This window comes from Ctenopharyngodon idella, chromosome 1 (genome assembly GCF_019924925.1).
Source record: "Ctenopharyngodon idella isolate HZGC_01 chromosome 1, HZGC01, whole genome shotgun sequence".
Lineage (NCBI taxonomy): Eukaryota > Metazoa > Chordata > Actinopteri > Cypriniformes > Xenocyprididae > Ctenopharyngodon > Ctenopharyngodon idella.
The window spans coordinates 2,938,601-2,962,967 of record NC_067220.1 but is presented as its reverse complement, the minus strand read 5'-3'; the positions used below and the strand labels follow the sequence as shown (position 1 = coordinate 2,962,967).

The window sequence follows — 24,367 nt, the reverse complement described above, 5'->3', positions numbered from 1 at the left end:
AGGGCAAATGTAAAGTAAATTATCAAGTACACTCTACAGTTCTTTTTTAGGTACTAGTTGACTCTTGTGTAAGTCAACTACACTAACTAAGCATTTGTCAGTACAACATACTATTCCTATTTCACTTTACTTCATTTTTTAAGGCCATCGGTTTGCATGCTTTTTAAGTAAGTCTAACTAAGTAGATTTTACAGTGTGTAAGCTCACAGTTTGAGCACACAGTGAGGGCGCTGTGAGGTTACACTTTTAGTTCGCTGTGACACACTGTTAATTTCTGATAAGTTATTATTGTTAATTTTATTACCAGCTTCCTTTTAATTAGTCAAAGTGTATGAAATGCATAATCAATAATTTACTTGGTTCCTCAGAAACAGATTAAATATGCATCAAGTTTGAAAACATATTGAGCATCTCTGCGAACTGATATAAAGTTTCTCTCAGTTGAACTTCTGCATTTTAGTCTAATGTTGCATCTGTGATGATCATTTTGCCGTGTTTAAACTCGTATGCTGTATTCTGTGAAGTGTCATATCTTTATTTTTAAAATGTGTTAATCACATGTCATTCAGAGTGTGAAAACTCTAACACTGGTCCCACCCTGATCATTTCTAGTTTGTCAACTGATCATGATTGCTGGTGAAACGGGTAGGTTTACTAATCATTCTAAATTATTCTCATCAGATATCTTCTGTGTGTGTGTGTAGGGGAGATTGGGGCTAGTTGTCACAGGCAAGTAAAAACATCAAGATGTTTAATTTTGTAAATTCTGCTTTCCTAGTTAAAATTCCAACATTGTTATGTCTTGTAACATCTGATCAAATAAGCAATAACGTGATAACTTTACTGGGTATAGATCTGTACAATCTGTTCTGATTTTTTAGATAAATGTTGTCAATTTATGTTTTACATGTTTTTTTTTTTTTTCCAGCTCTGTGAATAAATAAAGTTGTGGTTAAAACTTTTAAAATCTTTATCTGCTTATTAGATGTGGTTTTTAATGCATATAAACCTGCTGCAAAGAGCAGCATATGTTGTATTTAGGATGTTGGTGTCACTACCACAATCTTGGTTTAACTATGCTGGTCAACCACCTTTTTCACCCCTGGATAAAATTAAATTTGGAATTTAGGAAAGCCAAGCATGATAAAATGCATTTAATTTTTTATTTATTCTCTTCATTTTATGGTTATTTTTGGAGTAGGCTAATTGGTTAAATCCTTCACACAGTCTCAGTGTTGTAGATGGTGCTTCATTTTTACTAGCCAAAGAGGAAGTTAAGAGTCTGGCTAAACCTCAATAAACACCAGTGTCTAAAACAGAGGAAAAAGCAATTCATCACATAGTCAACAATATTCATTGTGTAAAATGCCATGTTTATTAGAAGGGTAGATTAGCAAATATGCTAGAGCATAGGTCTTCAACCCTGTTCCTGGTGACCCACTTTCCTGCAGAGTTTAGCTCCAACCCTAATCAAACACACCTGAACCAGCTAATCAAGCTCTTCAGGATCACAGCCCAGGTGCTCTAAAGCAGGTTGGACATAAAATTTGCAGGACAGTGGGTCCCCAGGAGCAGGGTTGAAGACCTAGGTGCTAGAGCAGAGGAGAAAAAGAGAAGAAGAAAAATAGAGGATTTTTGTGTGGGTGCGCAAGGGCATTGGTTTTAGGGTGTTGATGGTTTGTGGAAGTGATTGTGGAAGAGGTGTGTCTTCATTTGATTCTTGAAAGCTGTGATGGTTTCAGTGGTTTTGGTGATTTTGAGCCTCATTGTGATTTATGAAGGAAAGTCAACTGAGGGTAGGAAGTGCACTTCCAGTGACAGCCCCAAAAGCAGGGTCGGCCCAGGCTCTGTTGGCGACCTAGGCGAGATTTTAAATAACGCCCCCCACAAGCCAAGTTTAATTGCAGTTTAAAACAAGGAAAAATGGCTCACAGTGTTTGTGTTGCCAGTAAAGAGGTTCTAAAAATGTTATTTCAGAATCACAAACATCAATGTCTGCCATGAAGAGTAGTTAACTGAGTGAGTTCACCCATTTTGACTGTGCTGTCATGCAAAATTAACACGTTACGGTGATAAATTATAAGCATGTCATGATGCAGCCAGTATTTAAATTTGTCTATGTTAACATGTTGTAAACTTTGTTCAACTTTGTTATCATAAGCATAGAATAATAAAAGGAGGTTGATTGGCATGAATGCGTGCAAATAGCGCTCCATTTAAAATCACTTAAAAGCTGTCATCTCAGTTCATTGTGATCTCACAAAGTTCCATCATAATCAATGTAGATGTTTACGCTGCACAATGAGTCTCTTATTTACATCGTGTCTACACTTCTTTTGATGTAATGAGAGAATTTGTGAGTGTAGAACTCTGATTCTACACTTTCTGTATAACTTACCCTGCAAACAAGCCTGCACTGGCCCTTTACGGGCTGCACTTAGGGCTGCCAGCGCAGGGCCCCTGAGAATTTGCTCATTGGCAAAACGCTGGTCTCTTAGCACTGGCCCTGTACGGGCAGCCCTCACTTAGCCTCCAAGAAGCCTTAGCGCTGTTTTATTGAAAATAATAAAGTTTGAAGTCACTGATATGGAGGTAAGCACTTGCTTTAGTTGGGCTCTTGACCCTTGACTTCTTAACTTTAATGTTTCTCTAGTTGCTGTGTTTCTGAAGCACATTTGTTATAGCAAAAGTTGAGAAGAAAAACTGATCTGATGATTCAGTCATCATGAAGTGGCCTGATTCACTGATCTCACCCAGAGTCTGATCTCCGAGGACATTATTTAGATTTATTAATTTTGCATTATAGTAGCCTTAGAAATTCTGCTTGAAATTTTGTCCTGCTTTATTTTGAACATTAAGTCTTTATGCAGACAGGATCATGTAGACTCACACAGACGTCAAGATTCAGCGTATGAACCTCAACAATGGTGACAATCAATTAAATATTCAGATCAACTCTGAACATCACAAAACAAGCGACTGAAGTCACATACAAAAAAAGCTTTTTATTGATTCCCACCATTGTTGAAGTTTTTTAATTCTTTTCCTAGTAATGCAGTAAGAAATCACTAATTTCTGACTAAATCATTAACTAGTTTATTTTGCAATTTTATAGTTAACATGTATGTCATAAACACCTTGTGAAACTTTTAAATGGGTTGATAATCCCTCGATATTTGTGACAATATCTTGCAATTGACTATGCTTGAGTCACACACAGACTTCAACATTCAGCATGCAAAACAATGGTAACAATTACATTTTATTTAAAGTAAATGATCAAGTACACTCTACAGTTATTTTTTAGGTACTATAACTGTTGTCTAAGTCAACTGTACTTACTAAGGATTTGTCAGTACAGCATACTATTCCTATTTCACTTTACTTTGTTTTTTAAGGCAATCGTGTGGCATGCTTTTTTAAGCAAGTCTAACTAATTAGATTTTACAGTGTGTAAGCTCACAGTTTGAGCACACAGTGAGGGCGCTGTGAGGTTACACTTTTAGCTCACTGTGACACTCACACTGGGGCTACATCATGAGTAAGTAGCCTTTAGCATTGCATATAAATATATTTCTGCCTTATGTTGTGATCAAAATATCCGCCTTTGTTCATGACCACTCCCCAGTCGGCCCGATTTGGACCAAGGTATTCAGTGGGCCTAAAAATCCTGGCCGTTGGCCTCGAGGAAGCCCTGATAAGGTGCGATCAAGCCCCGGAAGTGACAGTGGAAACACAACTGGCCCTGGCATGCACTAGCATGGTTGCTTTTGGCCTGACAGGGAAACCACGGCTGTTGACATCAAGAGAAAAGAAGAGGTTAACAACAGGAAGGGATGCAGAGATCACAGAGGTGAAGCATGTAGGGGAGATAGAGTGGAGGTTACGGCAAACCAGAGGAGTCAGTGGTGAGCATGAAGGGAGAGTGGCATGTCTAGCTTTTCCAGGAATTTGCCCAGTAAAGGCTTGGTAGATGGTAGATGATGAGAAGATGAATATTATCAGGATTAGTTACAATAAGAGTATGATGTTTAAAAGAAATGTAATGAGAAACGAGAGGAGTATCTTTCCAGGACTAGGAAATGAGTAGACCTGTCCTGCTCAGTTGGACACAAGGGGCTTGGGAAAAAGTGAAGTTGGTAGAGATGGCTGAAGGACTTGCAGTGTTGTCTGCTGAGTCAAAGCCAAAACATTAGGTTTGACTGAATGGTGAACGCAGAAATGAAGTCAGCTGACTGATAGCTCCACAGTATGATGGAAAGTAAAAACTGGTGGTAGTAATTTGATGGCAAGAATTACAGGAGAAACACGAAAGCATTTAAAAATATTTATGTTTACTAGGTATTGTCTTATAAAAAATACAATAAGAGATTAATACAACTTTAATACAATAAAAATCAGCCACTGTTCATTTGTTGTAGGTGTTGCCATGGTGATGTCAGTCAGAATGGCTCCTCCTCTTCCTCTGATCTTTCTGCTCATGATTCCCGGTGAGTAGCTGGAACACTTCAGAAACTCTCAAAAGATTTTGCATAAGAGATGTGCAGAGAGTTCCCCAGGGGCAGGGGCTCAAATGCAACAAAGGGGCATATAAACTATTGCTGCATAATGATCTAAGATGGTAATGTAATAAAGTTCTTTCACATCACCGTTTTACATGTACTTGTCAGCCTACACTTCACACAATAGGCCTGTAGGTGGCACTTGGGCTTCATTTAACCAACTACTGTATGATAGTTTCATCAAATGGTAAATGGTGTATCAAATACAGTGAATTGAACAATACTTACCATTATTGAGAATTTTGGTGCTGCTTGTTTTTCCGTAGTGTTTTGTAGCCAGTTAACATTCAATTTTTCAATTTGATTTGTAAAGTGAGACAAAGTGCATTCGTCTGCCCATATAATTTTCAAACGATTTATAAATAAGACTGGGAAATTACCGCTCCAGTGTTGCATTGTCCAGTGAAATGTCTCTCAATACAGCGAGTTTATGTCTCACATTTCAGACTTCTTTTCTCAGAATTGTGAGATATAAACTCACAATTAAGTTATAAAAAGAAAAAAGTCAGAATTGTGAGTTAAAAAAAAAAAAAAAAAATTACAATTACTTTTTACATTTTTTATTCAGTGGTGGACACATGCTTCCATAGGAATGCCAGTCAGTCAGTCCGAAGCAAGACACACGCAACTCATAGCAACGTGCTATGGCAACAACACCTCAGACCGACAAATAAGTAAAAATAAACAGGAATTTTCTGACTTTTGAGCAGTTCGTTGGTTTTGTACACGATGTCATTAGGGCCCGAGCACTGATGGTGTGAAGACCCTATTGTAATTGCTCAGTCAATTATTCTTCCCCGAAATGAATCACATTTTTGAGGGCCTAAACATGGTCGAAAACTCATTAAACTTTGCGCACGCATCTGATATGGGTTTCAGAATTAGGTGTGGCAAAACGGCCACCTACAAAATTTCAATTAAGAGCCCTTTGCGCTATGTTTCACGTACAAGTATGAAATTCGGTAGACATGTACAACCCCTGGCAAAAATGATGGAATCACCACACTTAGAGGATGTTCACTCAGATTTTTTACTTTATAGCAAACAAACAAATCACAGATATGACACAAAAAAGGTTTTGTTCAATAGCTTAACATTCTGGCTTCAGGAAACATACCTCAAACAAATCCACTTACATTTTTTTTTTTTATTAATGGCATGTCTTTTTCCAGAGCAAGTAGAGGATAAAAGTATGGAATCACTCAATGTTGAGGAAAAAAATATGGAATCATCAACAAAAAAACAATTGTTGCTCCTCCTCTGGCTTTGACAGCCTAAATTCTTTGAGGCATGGACTTCATTAATGAAAAATAATATTCCCCATCAAGCTGGTTTCAACTTTCTCAAATAGTATTTGACAGATCAGCTTTGCAGGGTGGAGCCTTGTCATGGACCAGTGTTTATAATTTCCACCATAAATTTTCAATTGGATTGAGATCTGGACTGTTTGCTGGCCATGTCTTTGAGTTGATATGCCTTTCCTGAAGAAAAGCTTTAACACTCTTTGCTCTGTGGCGAGATGCATTATCACCCTGAAAAATTATTTCATCATCACCAAACCTATTTTCTATTGATGGAATGAGAAAAGTGTCCACAATTTCAATGTACACCAGTGCATTTACTGTTGAGGTAATGATTGTCATCTCCCCTGGTCCTTTACCTGACATTCACCCCCATATCATAAATAAGTTGGGAAATTTTATTGTTTTCTTCAGGCAGTCATCTTTATATGTTTCATCAGAACGGCACCTGACAAAAGTTCCAGCGTAATCTCCTTGGCTAATGCAGATTCACGATTCTTCACTGAATAACACTTTCATCCAATCATCCAGAATCCATGATTGCTTCTCTTTAGCCCACTGCAACCTTGTTTTCTTTTGTTTAAGTGTTAGTACTCGTTTTCATTTGGCTTTTCTATATGTAAAGCCCATTTCGTTCAGCTGGTTTTTTTACAGTTCTGTCCCAAAAATTGGCTCCTGATTCTGTCTGTTTTTCTTTTGTTTTGTTGTGCGCTTTCTATTGTAAAGGCATATTGCTTTGAGATTTCTATCTTGATGCTTTGACGTCTTGGGCAGGCCAAGGCCCATATGTTTTCCTTTATGACCTTCCCATTTAGTTTATACTTGCACCAAATTTTAGATACAGCTGGGAACAACCAACTTCTTTGGCCATACTCCGTATTGAAATTCCTTGTTGAAGGAATTTTATAATCCTTATAATTTCAACTGAGAACTCTCTTGCTGGGGTCATATTTCATTTCAATTAGCCAAGTCAAACAACCCGTTAGGTGTGTAAGTGCTCCCTTTTAACTACTGACTAATTAGCATTTTTAGACTTGTCCCAGTATTTGTTTTAAAATGGAAATTAACAGATGATTCCATACTTTTTTCCTCTACTTGCTCTGGAAAAAGACATGCCATTAATAATAATAATAAAAAGTGGATTTGTTTGAGGTATGTTTCATGAACCCAGAGTGTTGAACAAAATATTTTCTGTGTCATATCTGTGATTGGTTTATTTGCTATAAAGTAAAAATCCTCTAAGTGTGGTGATTCCATAATTTTTGCCAGGGGTTGTAACTGCCTAATACCTACAAAAAAGTCCCTGGGTGCAAAATCTGAAAGCCCAACAGGAATTGAGATATTTTGAGTTTTCTCTGCAGTTTTTGCCATTTCCAGACATTGTACGAACTCCTCCTAGAGCTTTAATCAGATCAACATCATATTTGGTCAGTCTAATCTAAAGGCCTTTGTGATGTTAAATTGCAAAGATCTCGAGTTCTCGTTGAAGGACGTGTCCGTGGCAGCCTGACAAAATTCTTTGTTTAACCATGAAACAGGAAGTTGTTGTAACTCAGGCATACAGTGTCCAATCTGCCCCAAACTTCACATGTTTGATAACAGTCCTGGCCTGAAGTCATCTACGTGGCAATATTCAGTAATAGTCAAAGCGCCACCTGTTGGCAGCAGGAAGTGTGGCATGTCGAAAATGACTTTGCCATATTTATCCTGTGACCTAATATGAATTAGTTTTACTGACCGCAATATTATCATTAATATTTCTTTGAGGGGGCACTTTTGATTCATTTTTAAAAAGGGCAACGGCTCAAGTCCCCAAAGCCCTCCCCTTTGCAAAAGCCTGTTTTGCATACAGATTTTTTCCATCATCATTGATGCACAAGCTGAAGCTAATTTGTTCAGTATGAATTCTGTGTTTCAGGGGTTTCTGGTGCTGATTGGGGTGTGAGTTACAGTCCTTCACACATCTGTGCACTAAAGAACTCATCAGTGATAATGAGCTGCACTTATACATACCCTACTGGATATCAGATCATGAGAGTGTTCTGGACCAAAGGCCCTGTAGATGATGTAAATCCTCCAGATCTGTCTGAGGGCCCTGAATGCAGTCAGAGGCTTCAGTATCTGGGAGATAAACAGCAGAACTGCACCATCAGACTGAGTCATGTGACACTGACGGATTCACACATGTACTATTTCAGATTCACCACTGATAAACCTGATGGTAGATGGATTGGTAAATCAGGAGTGATTCTTTCTGTCACAGGTGACTTTCATGAGGTTTATCTCTTCTTCTGTGCATTATGTTGAATAATAGTTAGTGTATGAAAGCAGGACTACACAAAAACAAACAAACAAAAAAAACCCCCTGAAATTTACAGTAAAAAAAAAAGGCAGTTGTGGTATTTTAACGTGACAACTATGGTAGCAACCTTTTATGTTTTACGGGACTTAAATTTACAGCAAAAAAAGATATAATGTGTGTTGTGTTCAGATCTTCATGTGGAGTCTCCTGAGAGAGTGACAGAGGGAGATTCAGTCCGTCTGACATGTAAAAGCAGCTGCACTCTGACTTACAGAGCAACATTCATCTGGTACAGAAACTCACAGCCATTAACTGAGAGAAGAGACAGAAACAATGAACTCCTGCTGCAGTCAGTCAGAAGAGAGGATGCAGGCAGATATAGCTGTGCTGTACCTGAAGACAATTACATCTCTCCCGCTGTTTATCTCAATGTCATGTGTGAGTATGAATTCAGTCATATTTTAAGACTCCCTGTGGTGAAAATCAAGTTTTTAATGTTGTTTATATGTCTATGTGGTGTTTTTAATATGCTTTAAGACAAACCATGTGCAAATTCATAAGTCAGCACTATTGCTGAATATTTTCTGTTTAAAACTGCAGGGGAAAAAAGACAGTCTTAAACCCGCGGTTTGAAATCACTGGTGTTTGTGACATCACAAACTACCTTGTAACCAATCAAGACAACGTGCCGGCGGGCTTTAGCATATCATTAATCATGAGCGCTCTGAAGCAGGAGAGTCTCGACAGAAGCCAGGTTATCGCGGTATATTTTATGTTGATATGAAAAATTGTGTCGATTTAGCAATATCCCAGCTAACAGAATTTTGTTATAAGAACGTTCTCTAAATATTCAGTGTTGGTTCTGGGAACATTAAAAATGTCCAGTTTTCTTGACTTTAGAGGAACGTTATTATAAGGTATGATGTTACTCAGACGTTCTTTCAAATTAATTTTGATCTAAAATTCAGCATTGTAGGAACGTTGGTTTGTAACATTCCAAGAACATAAAAATGTCCAGTTTCCTTAATGTTAGTAGAATGTTATTTAAAGGTTAGTATGATGCTCCTGAAACATTCTTTCAATCATTCAAACACCTGCTGTGAACAAACACTGAAAGAAAGAGGAATAAGAACACAAACTACAACTTTCTTCAGCCACAGCCTTAGATGAACTGAAGATAAAAGACATTAAATCTCTGAAGATCTGATTCAACAACTCCACAAACAGCATCACCAGCTTCACTTATTAATAACCAGACTGACTTTATTTCTGTCGCACGTCTACAGAAGCTCTTACTGAGAATTAACAGAGGTTTAGATGTTGATGTCTTATTGATAATGTTTAGTTTGAGGTCACCATCATGGAGATCAGTGTTTGCTTTAGTTGAGCTCTTGACTTTTGTTAAGTTGCTTCTTTATCAGCAATCGCAGGTGTTTTCAGAAAACATTTCTGCATTGATAAAGCAGATCAACATGCCTGTTTTAATAACAGACAAATGACTGAGGTAAACAGAAAAGGTCTACTGGCATTATTTAAACAATAACCTATTTCATCATACATCAGACGTAAATCATAAATATGTTTAGGATTCTTACAGTTAACGTTATCACACATAATAGTCTCAGTTGATATACCTATATTACCTAAACTTTTCTCTGTTGATAGTTTATACTGTCTAAGTTCATTTGCTGTAAGACTTGCCCAGTCTAATTTTCCATTATACTCATCATAATTATCATAATTACTGAACTCAGGCAGACTTTCAATATTTAACATCATAGTGACTGGTATAGTCTGTTATGGCCAGGTCATACAAAATCTCAAGTTTCTCTAGACAGTCATGTGCATCTGCTGTACATATACAGCGATCCAGCCAAGATGTTGTATTCCATGCTTCACTAATATATGTATAGCTATCTACAGGTAACAATTTTTGGCTAGATAAAACCTGCTGTCTTTACAAAACCTAATTAGATGTTGAACAAACAAAGATTTAACATCAGCTATATCGGCATTCATGTCCCCTACTATAAATATACAAGTATATACACACTTTCCTTAATAAAATAATTTAAAAAAAGCAAGCATATTGATATATTAGAGTACACACATTCAAAATTACAAAAGCATTGTTCTTATGTTCCACTTACTATACACCAATCCACATCTAATCTAATCACACTAATCAGTGGATCATGCTTCTTATGCCATAAAATGGCCACACCCTCTGGTATTATGCCACGCACTGTTCCCATATGTAAATCAGTCGTAGATTCTCCCACACCATGAAAAATAATCATTAACAGAATTAAGTTTGTCTAAATCTTGTTTTGATAAAAAAAGATTACAGCTCGGAAAGTGCTGCGTAATTACAACAAATTTACAGTGTATCTTTCAATAATTATAGTGTACCTATACTACATGTAGCCTAAGTATAGCCTATACTTATAGGAGAACAATATGTAAAGTCTTGGAAATAAAGGTGTAACAACCAGGAAAATAACAAATTATTTATACTGTAAGTATTTTAGAACTAAAGGAAGCCAAGCAAGAGAAACGAATAAGAAGTGTTGTAACTTTAAATCTGTTTTGAAATAAGTTGTTTTTCAAATAAAAGTTTCCAAGTATCAGATTGTAAGAGTGTAACAAGCACCACTTTAATTTACGGCCCGCAATGTCACACTTACCCTGTAACTACATGAAACAAAAGCATATTTCCCCATGTATTTAAAAAGATTGCAATAGTTCATTCTACTTGCTTTGAAACAACTTAATCAGTGCACTTTCTCGTTAAATTGCTCCCAAACGTAAGATTGTTGTCTATCATAATAGTGTAAGTACCCCTTAGTTCTAAAATACTTACAGTATAAATAATTTGTTATTTTCCTGGTTGTTACCCCTTTATTCCCAAGACTTTACATATTGTTCCCCTATACTTACACGTACTTACTTTATAGGTACACTATAATTATCGAAAGTTACGCTGTAAATTCATTGTAATTACTCAGTACTTTCCGGGCTGTAATCTAAAGCGTTACCAAAGTCACTTGTATACACACAATTCTCCAGAAGCTTGTCAATAACAATTTGTTGTGCTTTGTCACCATCACTCTGTCCCAAGCGCAGCCCACGTGAGTTATATGATACTACTGTAAGGTTCATAAATCATAATCACACATTCATTTCAGCAGACGCATGCACCTCCGGTGCACACACACCTCTTGCACCACTCTGTGTTTCTATATTCACAGGGCCTGTGTAACAATTGTTGTTCCCGATGTGGCTTTAACACATCCCGCACAACCGTCACAAACTTTGAATGGACGATGCACACGAGACTCCGGTTGTCTGTTCTTTCTTTAATTCCCTGCAGAAATAATCATGTCTGAGAAATACATCAAAATGTATTGGGTGAAAACACTGCAGACAAAAACCACCACAGCAGTGTCAGCCATTTTCTGCTGAACTACATATAACAATTGTAACAATTCCATGTTAACAAAATAACAAAAAAATATAAATGAAAATCACATTCCTGAGAAATACATAAAATGTATTATTATTATTATTATTACATCAGCAGCGGCATGTTAATTTCACTGTATGAGGCATGAGGTACAATGCTAATTACTCAACAAAGTTTCCATCAGACATATAAACCTATCCAACTCTGTGCATTTGTTGATATAATCAATACAAACGTTTACATTTGAAAAACTCTTATTAAACACACTTATATCACATTTTTAAAACACAATAAACAGGAGAGAAGAGAAACACGCTTACCTGCAGCAGTGTCAGCCATTTTCTGCTGAACTAAGGTAGGCAAGCAAGGACAAAATAATGAATGTCTGCAATGCATTAACCACTAGAGGGCACCATTTGATTTAGTTTATCTTCTAATTTCATGTAATAGGCCCTTTTCACAATGACGTCAGTTAACTTCCGCCTATCCGCAAAGCAGTGGATCTGTTATTCCGTCTTACCTTTGCGCTGGCGACGTCTCTGGAAAATGCTTTAATAACTTTAAATGCAAACTGTTTATGTCAAGAATTTACAGTCGGCTTCTTTTGGTAACGTTATTTATTATTTCCTTTCTGTAACTGCCTTGCTTAGGGTTTCCGCAAACAGAAACTTTAGCAATGTTGTGTCCTTCAATTGCTGTCAGAGTTTTATCACAATGATTGTGTGTCCACACAAATCTGTTAGCCTATTTGGAATAACAAGAATATTGTCTTTAAAAACAAATCTTTATTTTTAGAAATTGGTAGGCTATGATAACGGTATTGTTTCTTGTGAGATTTATTCATGAGTAATGGACACCTGAAAGCACATCCACATATAATACTCCGAAGAATTAATGGTGGGAAGATTTTAGATCATTTTACATCATACCAGTTTCAACTGAACTGGTGCAATATTTTAAGATTGTATAATTTGTAAGAAGTATATTGAAAATACAAAACGGAAGTATGTGTTCATTTAATGTTATTCCCTGGAGAAATAATTTTAATTAATTTAATGCTGCTATAACAATGAGTATTGTTGTAAATCCTCTGTATATTTTTGTATGTCGCATACAAAAAGTCTTGTTCTACAATAAAGAGATGAATGATGACAATGTTTTTTTTTACTAATAAAAATACTATACAGATACATTAGCAGTCTTCATGTAGAAATAGTATTATTTTTATACACAATTTTATTATTATGTATGTCATATTTATTGAAATAAAACTGAAAAAATAGACTTTGATATTTAAAAAGAATAAGCTTATGTTGATCTTCATTGTACATACAGGCACTGAAATAAGTAGTACATTAAACATTCAATGAAAAGTTTTTTCTCCACGTAAATGTCGGAAACGTTTGTTTATTTCACAAATACATATAAACAGCTTCATCTGCAATAAAGACAGCAAAGTTTGCACGTTACTAAGGGCAGCGTCTCTCCCTGCCGTCACTCCATCAACGCTCGATTCTGAGCCCATCCACAGTTCAAATCGTTCTGATCCAAACGATATCATTTCTCGTTATCGTTATAGCTGTGGTGTGGACAGTGCTATTCTTTTATATTTAGATCGATTTTTAAAACTATATCTTTATCGTTATCTTTATAGTTATCGTTCTTGGTGTGAACGGACCTTTACACACGCCCCGCCTATGACTAATTTCAAAAACAGGCTCACACTACTATAGAGTACCTCAGGGATGACGTGTTTTTGTAGGCAAAACCCAGAAGCGAGTTAGCATTTTAGGACTTCCGGTTCCATCGCCCCGAGTTTTTTTAATGTGTTTTTGCTAAATCGCCTGAAATAAGGTCTGTGGTTAACAAAGCCTCTAAATATTTTCACGTTTTGATCTATGACATAAAACACACCAGTTATAACACGCTTGTGATTTTTTTAAGCATATATGCCTTTAGGTTCGGTATCTTTTGGTTCGGTGATAAAATTGCCAATCTGAACGCTAATCGGACCAGGACTAAATGTTTTTTTTTTTTTCTTTTTTGGTCTGGACCAAATGAACCAAACAAACCGAATTACAAGTGTGAACGCACCCTTAAAAAGGGGGGGGGGTATCACACACAGTTTCTGCCAATCTCATGTTAATCTTGAGTACCTATAGAGTAGTATTGCATCCTTCATATCTTCAAAAAGTCTTTAGTTTTATCATATTTATAAAAGATACATACGTTGTACGCTAGCAATGGTCAGCAAAACAAATGTATTTAAACACACACAATACACCATCGCATTATCCATGGATAACATCAAACGATCTGTAAATCCAGTGTTGAACTGGGCCTTGTTTATAAAACCATAAGCGCCGATCCTGAGGGCTCGAGCAGCCACGGAAAACATGAGATATTCTCCATTAATTTTAAACAATTGTGATTACAACTTTCAGACATGACTTTATCCTTATTTTGATAGTTAATTTAAGGTGGTTTCTATGATTATTTTAATGACAAATGTCGAGAGCGCATCAATGTAATGTGTGAGCACAAATCTCTCAGCTCTACTTAATGCTGGGTTCTTTGGAAAGCAAGATTATCTTTAACTCACAACCAAAAACACACTTCTTTGGTGACATTGTTGATTTCGTGGTCTAAAAACAAAGTGACAAATCTTTCTCAAGCAAGTCCTGTGCAGGGCTGCCGACAACTTCCGTAAAGCTGAACGAAGCACGTTGATGGGCGGCTCTTGCTCTCTCGCTCTGGACGATGTGTGCGCGTGCGCTCTTCTGGGAGAAGTTCCCGTACAAGGAATTCTGACCTTTATTTTGTAATAAAGTCTGATGTTTGTGAGGAATCAGAAGAGTATTTTTGGCACAGAAATACTCCGTTATACATCCAACTCTTTTTTTTAAAACTTTGTCCATGTTTAGCATGAGACTCCAACTCTTTAACAATGTAAATAAGTCAGAATGCATGAAATAGCATTAGATTCCCCCTTTAACGTCACTTAATGTGGCCTACTAAGTGCTATTAAAAGATCAAATTCTGCACGAACCAATTTTTTCTGTATAGTATGATTTATTATTATGGTGTTTACTAAGTTTGGTTTGTTAATAACTGTAAATAACAGTAAATTAAGCCACATTAAGCATTTTCACCTCAAGCGTTTTACGTCCCGTTATGCTGAGTTCTGCATGCACCTCATGAGTTGGATCTGTTTGTTTGTGTTTCATTTGCATATTAATATAACATTATGTAAAACATTAGCTAACAGCGGTTGACTAGCAGGCTAAGTTATAACGTTAGTCGTCAGGTCTCAAATGAAATTGTCCAACTAAGTTTGCTAATTATAAAAACCTGACATACTCTTTGAATTTATGAACTTACTTGGTTTTGTTGGTTGTTGAGTCTTTCTATCCTACACAGCAAAATCCCCAGTTAAATTAACACCCAAAGTGTACATATGAGTCCATCTTACCGGGTGTTAAAAGTAACACTGAAGCAGTGTTAAAGTTAATGAAATAATTGATCGATGATTGAGTGATGATTGACAATTAGTGGTGACACCTGATGTTAATAAGCAGAATCATTGAAGGAAAGAGAGAAAAAAGGTGTTAATTAATGTTTTATGGAATGTTTCATTTCAAGTCACCGTGATAGAGGTCAGTGTTTGCTTTAGTTGGGCTCTTGACTCTTTACCTTTTATTATTAGTTTTTCTTTGGCTGCTCCAACTTTGTGTTTGTAGAGCACATTTGTTATGGCCAGAGAAAATATGATCTGGTCACAATATGTTATGATGATATTATCATCATGCAATGGACTGATGTCATTTAGAGCCTGAATCTCTGACTGTATGCTTGATGTGTAGCTTTAGTATTAATGATTGTAGTCCTGTGATTGATTTTACAGCTTGAGATCCAACAGCAGTATGAACATTTTTTTTTTTTTTTTTTTTAAGAAAAATACATTATGCACAGAAGCTTCTGTGTTTAGACACACACAGACATCAAGAATCAGCATATGATTCTCAAGAACGGTGACAAATAAATACAAAATACTGACAAACAGATCAACTCTGAACATCACAAAACAAGCTACTGTCACAACAAAACAACAGCAAAATAAAAGCAAACATGAACAATCTACGAAAATTACAGGACAATTCAGCTGCATAATTTATTCATGCAGCAATGCATGATGGGAGCCATGGATGAGTTTTGATTGGCTCCCATCATGCACTGCAACATGAAGCACTTTGTTTGATTGTCACCATTGTTGAGGGTCATATGCTGATTCTTGATGTCTGTGTGTGTTTCAAAAAAAAAACTTCAGATTATAGAAGCTCTGCTGGATCTCAAACGGTAACAGATTTACTATAAAGAAATAATAATATAACCTCTATATGAGCGGTTAACAATACTGGATGTCACCAATGAATCTGGCCATCTCACAATGAGAATGTCATCAAAACACAACCATTATGACTGTGCTTCCCAAAGCATTGTTTTCTCTGGCCATAACAAATGTGCTCTACAAACACAAAGTTGGAGCAGCCAGAAAAAAATTTATGTTAACAGATAAAGAGTCAAGAGCTCAACTAAAGGAAATGCTTTTCACCATCATGATGACTTCAAACTAAACTTTCATTAAAACATTAACATATAAACATCTGTTAATTCTCAATAAGAACTTTTGTTGATGTATGACAGAAATAAAATCAAACTGGTTAATAATAAGTGTAATAACGTTTAATGGCTGGAAGTCAGTTGTAGTTGTCGTGTCTCTCTCTTTTTCTCTTGTTGTTTCTTCAGTGATTCTGCTTATTAACATCAGGTGTCACCACTAATTGTCAATCATCACTCAATCATCAATCAATTATCTCATTAACTTTAACACTGCTTCAGTGTTACTTTTAACACCCGGTAAGATGGACTCATATGTACACTTTGGGTGTTAATTTAACACTGGGGATTTTGCTGTGTAAATGTTTACGAGAAGGCTACGTCAGTACCCGCAACATTTAAAAGAAAATTGATACTGTAAACAAAACATACTGTAAAAGACATGAGACGTGTGACAGCTAGCAAGGTGTGTGACAGTGAGGAAATGGCTAGCATCAATTACTTTGGAAGCCAAGGTAGAGTGGACTCCGCCGATTATATTAATAAATTAACTCTCAGTAATGATGAGACATTGCTTTTCTGCCCCCTAGTTGTGTGCGCATCTCTGTGATGACGTTCCACAGAAACCTGTCTATATATAGGGCAGTGGCTTGTACTTAGTGCAAACAGATTTAACACCATTCACACTTATTGGAAAGAAAATATCTTTCTGCTGTTACATTTACATTTATTCATTTCGCAGACACTTTTATCCAAAGCGATTTACAGTTGAGGAATACAAGCATTTCATCTTAAGAAGGCAATAAATATGAGAAGTGCCAGTAATTGTTTCAGTAATCATTCAATATAGGATTAAAGAATAATGAGAGCATAGATGAAGGCATAGTGAAAGCATAGAGGACTTTTTTGTAGCTGGATACAGTTGAGTGCTCACGGAAGAGATGTGTTTTCATTTGGCTGTCTGGATGGGGTTGGGAAGATCATTCCACCAGCAAACAATAGTGAACAAAAATGTACATAAAAGCGATTCTGTGCCTCTTTGAAATGGAACCACAAGGCACCACACACTAACTAATCACAGGCTTCTGGAGGGGATGTAGGCTGGTAAGAGTGAATAGAGGTACGAGGGTACAAAGCTTGAGGGTGACTTTAGCAACGCTAAAAGATACGCGCTCTGAATCACTGATTCGAAACAAAAGATTCATAAAGCTTCAAAGCTTCATGAAGCAGTGTTTTGAAATCACTCATCACTAGATGTTGTTGAATAAAGTCATTATTTTGAATTACATTCAAATTTTCCACTCATTTGGATTACATAGTTTTAACAAACAAACTAATAAACGTAATGTGATTCATATTTGTCAGTCATACATAAATAAAATAGGTAAGATTTATGTAATAGTACGCAGAAAAATGCCCAGGTTAATTAACACTGCTTAGTGTTTGTGTGTGCGCGCATTACTGAGTTAAAGTTCCATTGAAGCAGTGTTGGAGATAATAAGATAGTGATGATTGAACATTAATGATGAACACCTGCTGTTAACAAGCAGAATCACTGAAGGAAAGAGAAACACAAGAACTACATGAACAACTTTTGAGAAATCCTTTGGATTATATTGGAAAAGCTGATCTTCTGCTGTAGAATCACAGTGCTGCTGTAATCAATAATGTAAATCTAACTCAGAGATTGGGCTCTAAATGAGTTCAGTGATTCAGGTCAAATAATGATTATGTAAAAACATAACCAACACCACCTGATCATCTTTTGCACTAACAATGATGCTAAACACCACATTCCCTAGCGCTCGTCAGTGTGCAGTAGTTTAACAGCAAAACTCTCACTATCTGGCCTCTGTTACACACACAATGTGAGTGGACGTCTGTTTATCACAGCTGAAGCCAAATATTCCAGCCACTGGAAATGAGAAGTCCAGTACTCCCACCTCTCCCAGTCAGATGGGGGGTGTGAGAGAAAGAGAAGTTGTTAGAGAGAGCAGCATGGTTGCTGTGTCCTCAGGTCTAATCCAGGTCTCAGTCAAGCCTAAGATACTAACAGCTGACTGAGTAGCAAAGGCTGGAAACAACTCATCTTTGTTAACAGCTGACTGACAATTCCAGAGGCCCACAGAAAAACAAAGAGGTGCATTTTAAGAGGTAGCGTTAGGGCACAGGTTAGCAGGATTGGATTGTCTTTTGCGTGTGTGTTAGAGTGTTCTTGTTGAGAGACAACAGGAATGTATTGGAAATACATGTTGGATGTGGAAGAGAGAGGAACGAAAAGGAAGCTGAATGAGGAAAATATGGTTAGACTTGTGCTTACTATGTCGATCTTCACACAAGTGCTGATGCATTGATTCGAAATGTGCAGATCTGAATGAATACAGCTGTCCACTTTATAATTAACAAAGCAAAGCCTAACATAACATACATTTTCTTTTAGATCCTCCACAGTACACATTTGCATGGGTGAGCCCATGTTGTGAGATAGTGGCGGGAGATTCAGTGACTCTGATCTGCAGCAGTGATTCAAACCCTCCTGCAGAAATCAGCTGGTTTAAAGGAGAAACGTTTGTAGGATCTGGAAGAATCTTCAACATCTCAAAGATCAGCTCTGATGACAGTGGAGAATACAAGTGCAGATCCATCAATGAACATGGAGAGAAATACTCTGATGCTGTGACTTTAAAAATCACGTGTGAGTTTATTATAAAACATAACATGCTGTAGAACATTCCAGTATGTCTGTTATGATTTCAGTAATTAGTAGCACAAAAATGCTCATGATCTTTGCCACAATAAGTTTGCCAATCTTTTTTAGACCCTCCCATGAATGTCCATTGGTCAGTCTGGGGTGCGTTTCCCAAAAACACTGTTAGCCAACTTGCAAGTTTCATCATTATCAGCATAGTTTAATGAGTCTGTGTTTCCTGAAACCATAGTTACAATGAACATTCACAAATAGCATCGCAAAGTTGCATTGTTGGAAGGACAGCTCTCAACCTGTGGTTAGAAGCAGAGTTTCTTGTTTGCATGACATGTGGTTTAATAAATCCTTATCTTGAGCAAAATAAGCAAGCTGACATTCAGTACAATCTATATCTTTCATTTTAAATATATACAAACGTCATTTACGTCTTTTAGTTTGTCGAGAGACTTAAAGCACCGTTTTTAATTGTTAAAATGTAGTAATCTGTACAATTCACATACTATTCCGTTTACTCAGAAAACGCAAGTTAAGATTAATTGATTGGTTTTAGTGTCATTTTGTCAAGCAAAAAAAAAAAATTAAATAATAATAATAATAATAAAAAATAATAATGATATATATAAAGTTTTAGAGGCATGTCAATTCTTAATAGACTTTTCACTCATTTCCTCCACTTCTGCAGTTATTTTTCTCTAGTTGTATTCACTCATTTCCCAAAGTCATACTGAATGTTGAATTGTCAATAAAACTGAAAAATTTGAGAGAACATCACATAAGCTGACTTCATAAATTGATACTGATTTCCCTAAAATGTTTTATTTTGAACTCACCATTATGGTGATCAGTGTTCCCCTTGGTTGGGCACTTGAACTTCATTTATATTATTGTAATTCTCTTCCTATAATGCAGTGATACAACAAAAAATCACAGTTATTTGGTCTCAAAGGATAAAAAGTAATACATAGTTTGCTTTTAAAAGGTGACCTATCTAATTCATTAACTAGTCTTATATCATAAGTACCTTGTGAAGAGTAAATCTACAGTAAATTATCAAGTACTCTCTACAGTTCTTTTTTAGTTACTAGAACTTTTGTGTAAGTGAACTATACTAATTAAGCTTTTGTCAGTACAACATACTATTCCTATTTCATTTTACTTATTTTTTTTTAAGGCAATCGGTTTGCATGCCTTTTTTTAAGTAAGTCTAATTAATTAGATTTTACAGTGTGTGTACGTGGTCTAGTACGTAAGAACGAGCCTATGATTGAATCTGGATATAAAGCAAAATAACTGAGAAAAATGAGAATTAGTCTTTAGATGCCATGTCTGTAATTTATAGCAAAAAATCTAGTATTAATTCGATCTTAAACTGATTCATTAAAAGAAGTTATTACTCCACCACCTGCATGACATTATTCACCAATGTGATTGAACAACAAATTTGCGACAATATGATTTCGGGAAACAGTCATGACTAGATAGTTGATTCTTCAACAATATATCGTACTATGGTAGTTAAGCAGTGAGTCACATTGTTGAATGGTAAACGTACCCCCGGTCAGATTTGGGTGAGAGATTCAGTGACTGACCTCAGGCTTTCAGTGAAACCTTTCAGCACTGACCTCAGTTGGATTTGGAGATTCAGTGCACTACAGAGTGGATGATTCTACTGTCAGGTTCACAATAAATATGGATCCCAGAGATCAGATGGTGTAATTGTGACTGTTAATGTTAGCACAGCCCATAAACTTAAAGAGATCACCCATTAATTAAAATTCTGTCACCCCCAAGTTGTTCCTAACCCGTATGATTTTCTTTGTTCTTCTGAACATAGATTAAGATATTTTGACATTCTTTGACATTCAGTTTTTTTACATTCTATGGATGTCAGTGGCTACCATCAACTGGTTATTACCCACCTTTTTCAAAATATCTTCTTTTGTATTCAGCATAACAAAGACATTCTTAGGGGTTTGGAACAACTTAAGGGTGAGTAAATGATGACAGGATTTTGGGTGAATTATCCCTTTTAATTACTCATTCTAAAGTGAGGTAAATTAATCTTTTCTGATGTTACACTTTTTTTGTCTCAGCTGTAGGATGTTTGGTGATATTATGCATATCCATTGGAGTGGTTTGTGTAGCTGTCGTTATCATCACGATGGTGCTGATTTGGTAAGATGTTTGCAATATTCATCTGTACTGTCTTAACCTCTTTTTCACAAACAACCAGTAAAGATTCAGTTTTCAGGCTAAATTGGGTGATGATGATTTCATTTGAAGTTGGGTTCATTAGATTTTTGGGGGGTCAGCTTAGAAAAAAACATGACACTAATATATTTTTATTAAATGTACACTAAATATTATCTCATAGTTTAGACAAACTAAACAGGTTTTTAAATAAAAATATGATGACATCACATTAATTGTTTTTAAGGGGAAGCAGGATGAAAAAGAGAAATGACACACTTAAATCTCAGGTAAGAAAAATGAATTTGGTTATATATAATGTATATATATATATATATATATATAATAGTTTACTAATCAGGTAAATGAATTGGTCACTCACAGACTGAAATCATTAAAGGATTAGTTCACTTTCAAATGAAAATTAGCCCAAGCTTTACTCATTCTCAAGCCATCCTAGGTTTATATGACTTTCTTGTTTCTGACGAAGACAATCGGAGAAATATTAATAAATATCCCTGACGCATCCGAGCTTTATAATGGCAGTATGCATTACCAAACGAGTATAAGCTGAAGTGTCTCCATCCACATCCATCCATCATGAATGTACTCCATACGGCTTGGGTTAATAAAGGCTTTCTGAAGAGAAGCAATGCATTTGTGTAAAAAAAAATATCCATATTTAACAAGTTATGAAGTAAAATATCCAGCTTCTGCCAGACCTCCTTCCATATTCTTCAAAAAGCTTACGCTGTACGTTCCTACGCCTTCCCGATTCAACTTACGGAACTTGACAAACTGTTTTTCATGTAATTTGAAGATAGAAGGCTGTCTGGTGGAAGCTGGATATTTTACTTCATAACTAGTTAAATAGTGATTTTTATTTTACACAAATGCATCGCTTCACTTCAGAAAGCCTTTATTAACCGTCCAGAGCCGTGTGGAATATGTTTATGATGGAAGGATGTGGATGGAGGCATTTCTTCAGCTCGTTTGGTAACGCATACTGCCATTATAAAGCTCAGATGCGTCAGGATATTTATTAATATTTCTCCGATTGTCTTCGTCAGAAAGAAGAAAGTCATATACACCTAGGATGGCTTGAGGGTGAGTAAAGCTTGGGCTAATTTTCATTTGAAAGTGAACTAATCCTTTAATGTAGTCGTGACTTTTATCTAGTGGGCGTTGAAAGACATAATTTATGCATTTTTTCTCTAATCTGTTTTTTTTTTTTTTTTTTAATGGTAAAGATGAATCAGTCCAAACATCACTATAACAGACGCAAAGCTTGTGATGTTGAGTTGAGTCAACCTGTGTATGAGAATGCAATGGTAAGTGTTTTAACTGAACTTTTCACACTTCACTGAATATCAAATGTCTATAGATCAAACGTATGATACAAAGAATAAAATGTACTGTTTAAGATTAAATAACTCAGGTCATTTTATATTGTTCTTTGTTTCAGATTAACAGAAAGAGGCCATAGTGTTTGGGACACAGAGCAAAAAATTTTTTTCTGGCTTTATATACAGTGGAAATAGAAAGTCTTCACATCCCTGTTAAAACAGCTAGTTTTTCTGATGTAAAAATTGAAACAATAGATAAATCATATCAGAAATTTAGCATGTTCAGTGTCAAAATTACAAGCAATTCCACTAAAAACCAGTGACATTTCAGAGGAAAAAACAAAGCTAAACAAAAATGGAATAAATATCTGCATAAGTGTTCACCCCCCTGAACTTTACTTGGTTGAAGCACCCTTACAGCATTCAGTTTGGATGGGAGTCTGAAGCCATTCTTTTGTTGATTTAGACGTGTGTTTTGAAACATTGTCTTGCTGAAAAGTAAAGTTCTCTTCATTTTAGCTTTTTAGCAGACGGCAGAAGATTCTGTGCCAAAATCAAGTGATAAATGGAGCTATTCATGATTCCATCCACCTTTCAACAATGAGAACCTGTTTAACCTCTTTCTGGCCAATGGCTCTTGTAGTAACCAAGATGATGTCAGTAAAATCTTATAAAAACAGCTGAGATTTATTTGGATTAACTTCAGCTGAAGACAGGACTGTGTACTGTACTTTCCCACGAGCTTCCTGAACAGAGCGACATACCCAGTTAAAAAAGAGTGTGTATACTTGTGTTATTAATGTTTTTATTTTTATCCTCTGAAACTTTGGTTTTCAGTGGCATTGCATAGGTTTTTTTTTTTTTTTTTTACATTAAATGTGCAATTTGTCTGTTTCATGTTTTACACCACAAAACCAGCTGTTTTAACCAGATTGTGGAGACTTTTTATATTCACTGTATCTCTTGTGTGTGCAGCCCCGAAAAGCAATGTGAATTGATATAAAAGTGTGTGTATTTTTCCTTTAAAATTTGTTACATATAGTTTGTTTACTTAGCTTAGATGTTTTAAGATGCATTGTTTAACTGTAAGCCTCATTGTTTGTTTTCAACACAGGAAATAAAGATCTGATATCGCAAGTTTACAGTGTTCTGTCATACAACAGCATTAAAAGCAACTAAAAATGGAAAACCTTCTATGCTTTTTTATTCTCTGGTCATAATAGGCAGGAGGGGCGATATTATTATTCTAAAACCACACATTTTGAGGGGATTCCATGGGTTTATATATCTGTCAAAATGTTGCGACAAGATTCGAACTGCTTCCTGGACCAGTTAGGCGGAAGTGAGGGTTCGGACGTCATCAGTGATGTCATTGGTCTAAAGCAATACGAAGGTTGAGTCCGAAAACTGGAAAATGCTGCCTTCGGAGGACACATTTCAAGGTAGAAAGGCATCAAGGCACGTCCGAATCTAATATTAGCTTCACTTCCTGTTTTCTGATATACCTTCATCTGATCAATTTTTTTAAGGCAGCATAGATGAATCTTTGATATCCACAATCCTGTGCTTTCCATTCTGTGACAGTTGAGCTAGAAAAATAAAGATGGCGCCCGAAAGATGCATTTGATGGTCAGTTTGTGTGTAAATGTACGATTGTGACTAACATTTTCCACTTTTGAGTTGCAATGTGTACTGCGTGCTGTGGGTCAGTTAAGACTGCAGCAAAACAACCACTAAAAGGATGATTTATTTCATTCTACAGCCTGCAGTAAAGAAAAAAAAAAAAAAGATGTACACCAGCCAGCACTGTGTTTGAGCATTTATTGAAGGGGGTTCGGCCAGGGATTGTATGGCAAGCCGTTTTAGCTTAAATTGT

The 24,367-nt window shown here is 36.2% G+C and overlaps 2 protein-coding genes across 3 annotated transcripts in view; both read left to right on the top strand.

Annotated features, from left to right (window-relative positions):
- adgre5b.3 (adhesion G protein-coupled receptor E5b, duplicate 3) overlaps positions 1-24,367 on the top strand; it is a 102,763-nt gene that overhangs the window by 56,702 nt on the left and 21,694 nt on the right. The gene's annotated exons all lie outside the window — the stretch shown is intronic.
- Positions 4,427-23,665, top strand: LOC127508409 (B-cell receptor CD22-like). 2 transcript variants are annotated; one of them, XM_051886305.1, is made up of 8 exons: positions 4,427-4,490; positions 7,782-8,126; positions 8,355-8,603; positions 18,689-18,943; positions 21,049-21,130; positions 21,393-21,435; positions 22,396-22,476; positions 22,611-23,665. In XM_051886305.1, exons 1-8 carry the CDS (start codon positions 4,430-4,432, stop codon positions 22,629-22,631), a joined length of 1,137 nt encoding a protein of 378 aa, XP_051742265.1. In that variant the 5' UTR covers positions 4,427-4,429; the 3' UTR covers positions 22,632-23,665. The 2 variants fall into 2 exon arrangements, with proteins under 2 accessions (XP_051742265.1, XP_051742257.1); XM_051886297.1 differs by lacking the exon at positions 22,611-23,665 and having other exon boundaries at positions 22,396-22,604.

Excerpts from the sequence above, each read along its gene's own strand:
- LOC127508409 (XM_051886297.1), top strand. The coding sequence starts at position 4,430 with ATGGTGATGTCAGTCAGAATGGCTCCTCCTCTTCCTCTGATCTTTCTG. Across the intron at positions 8,604-18,688 it reads TGTTTATCTCAATGTCATGT|ATCCTCCACAGTACACATTT; the intron begins GTGAGTATGAAT and ends ATTTTCTTTTAG. Across the intron at positions 18,944-21,048 it reads TGTGACTTTAAAAATCACGT|CTGTAGGATGTTTGGTGATA; the intron begins GTGAGTTTATTA and ends TTTTTGTCTCAG.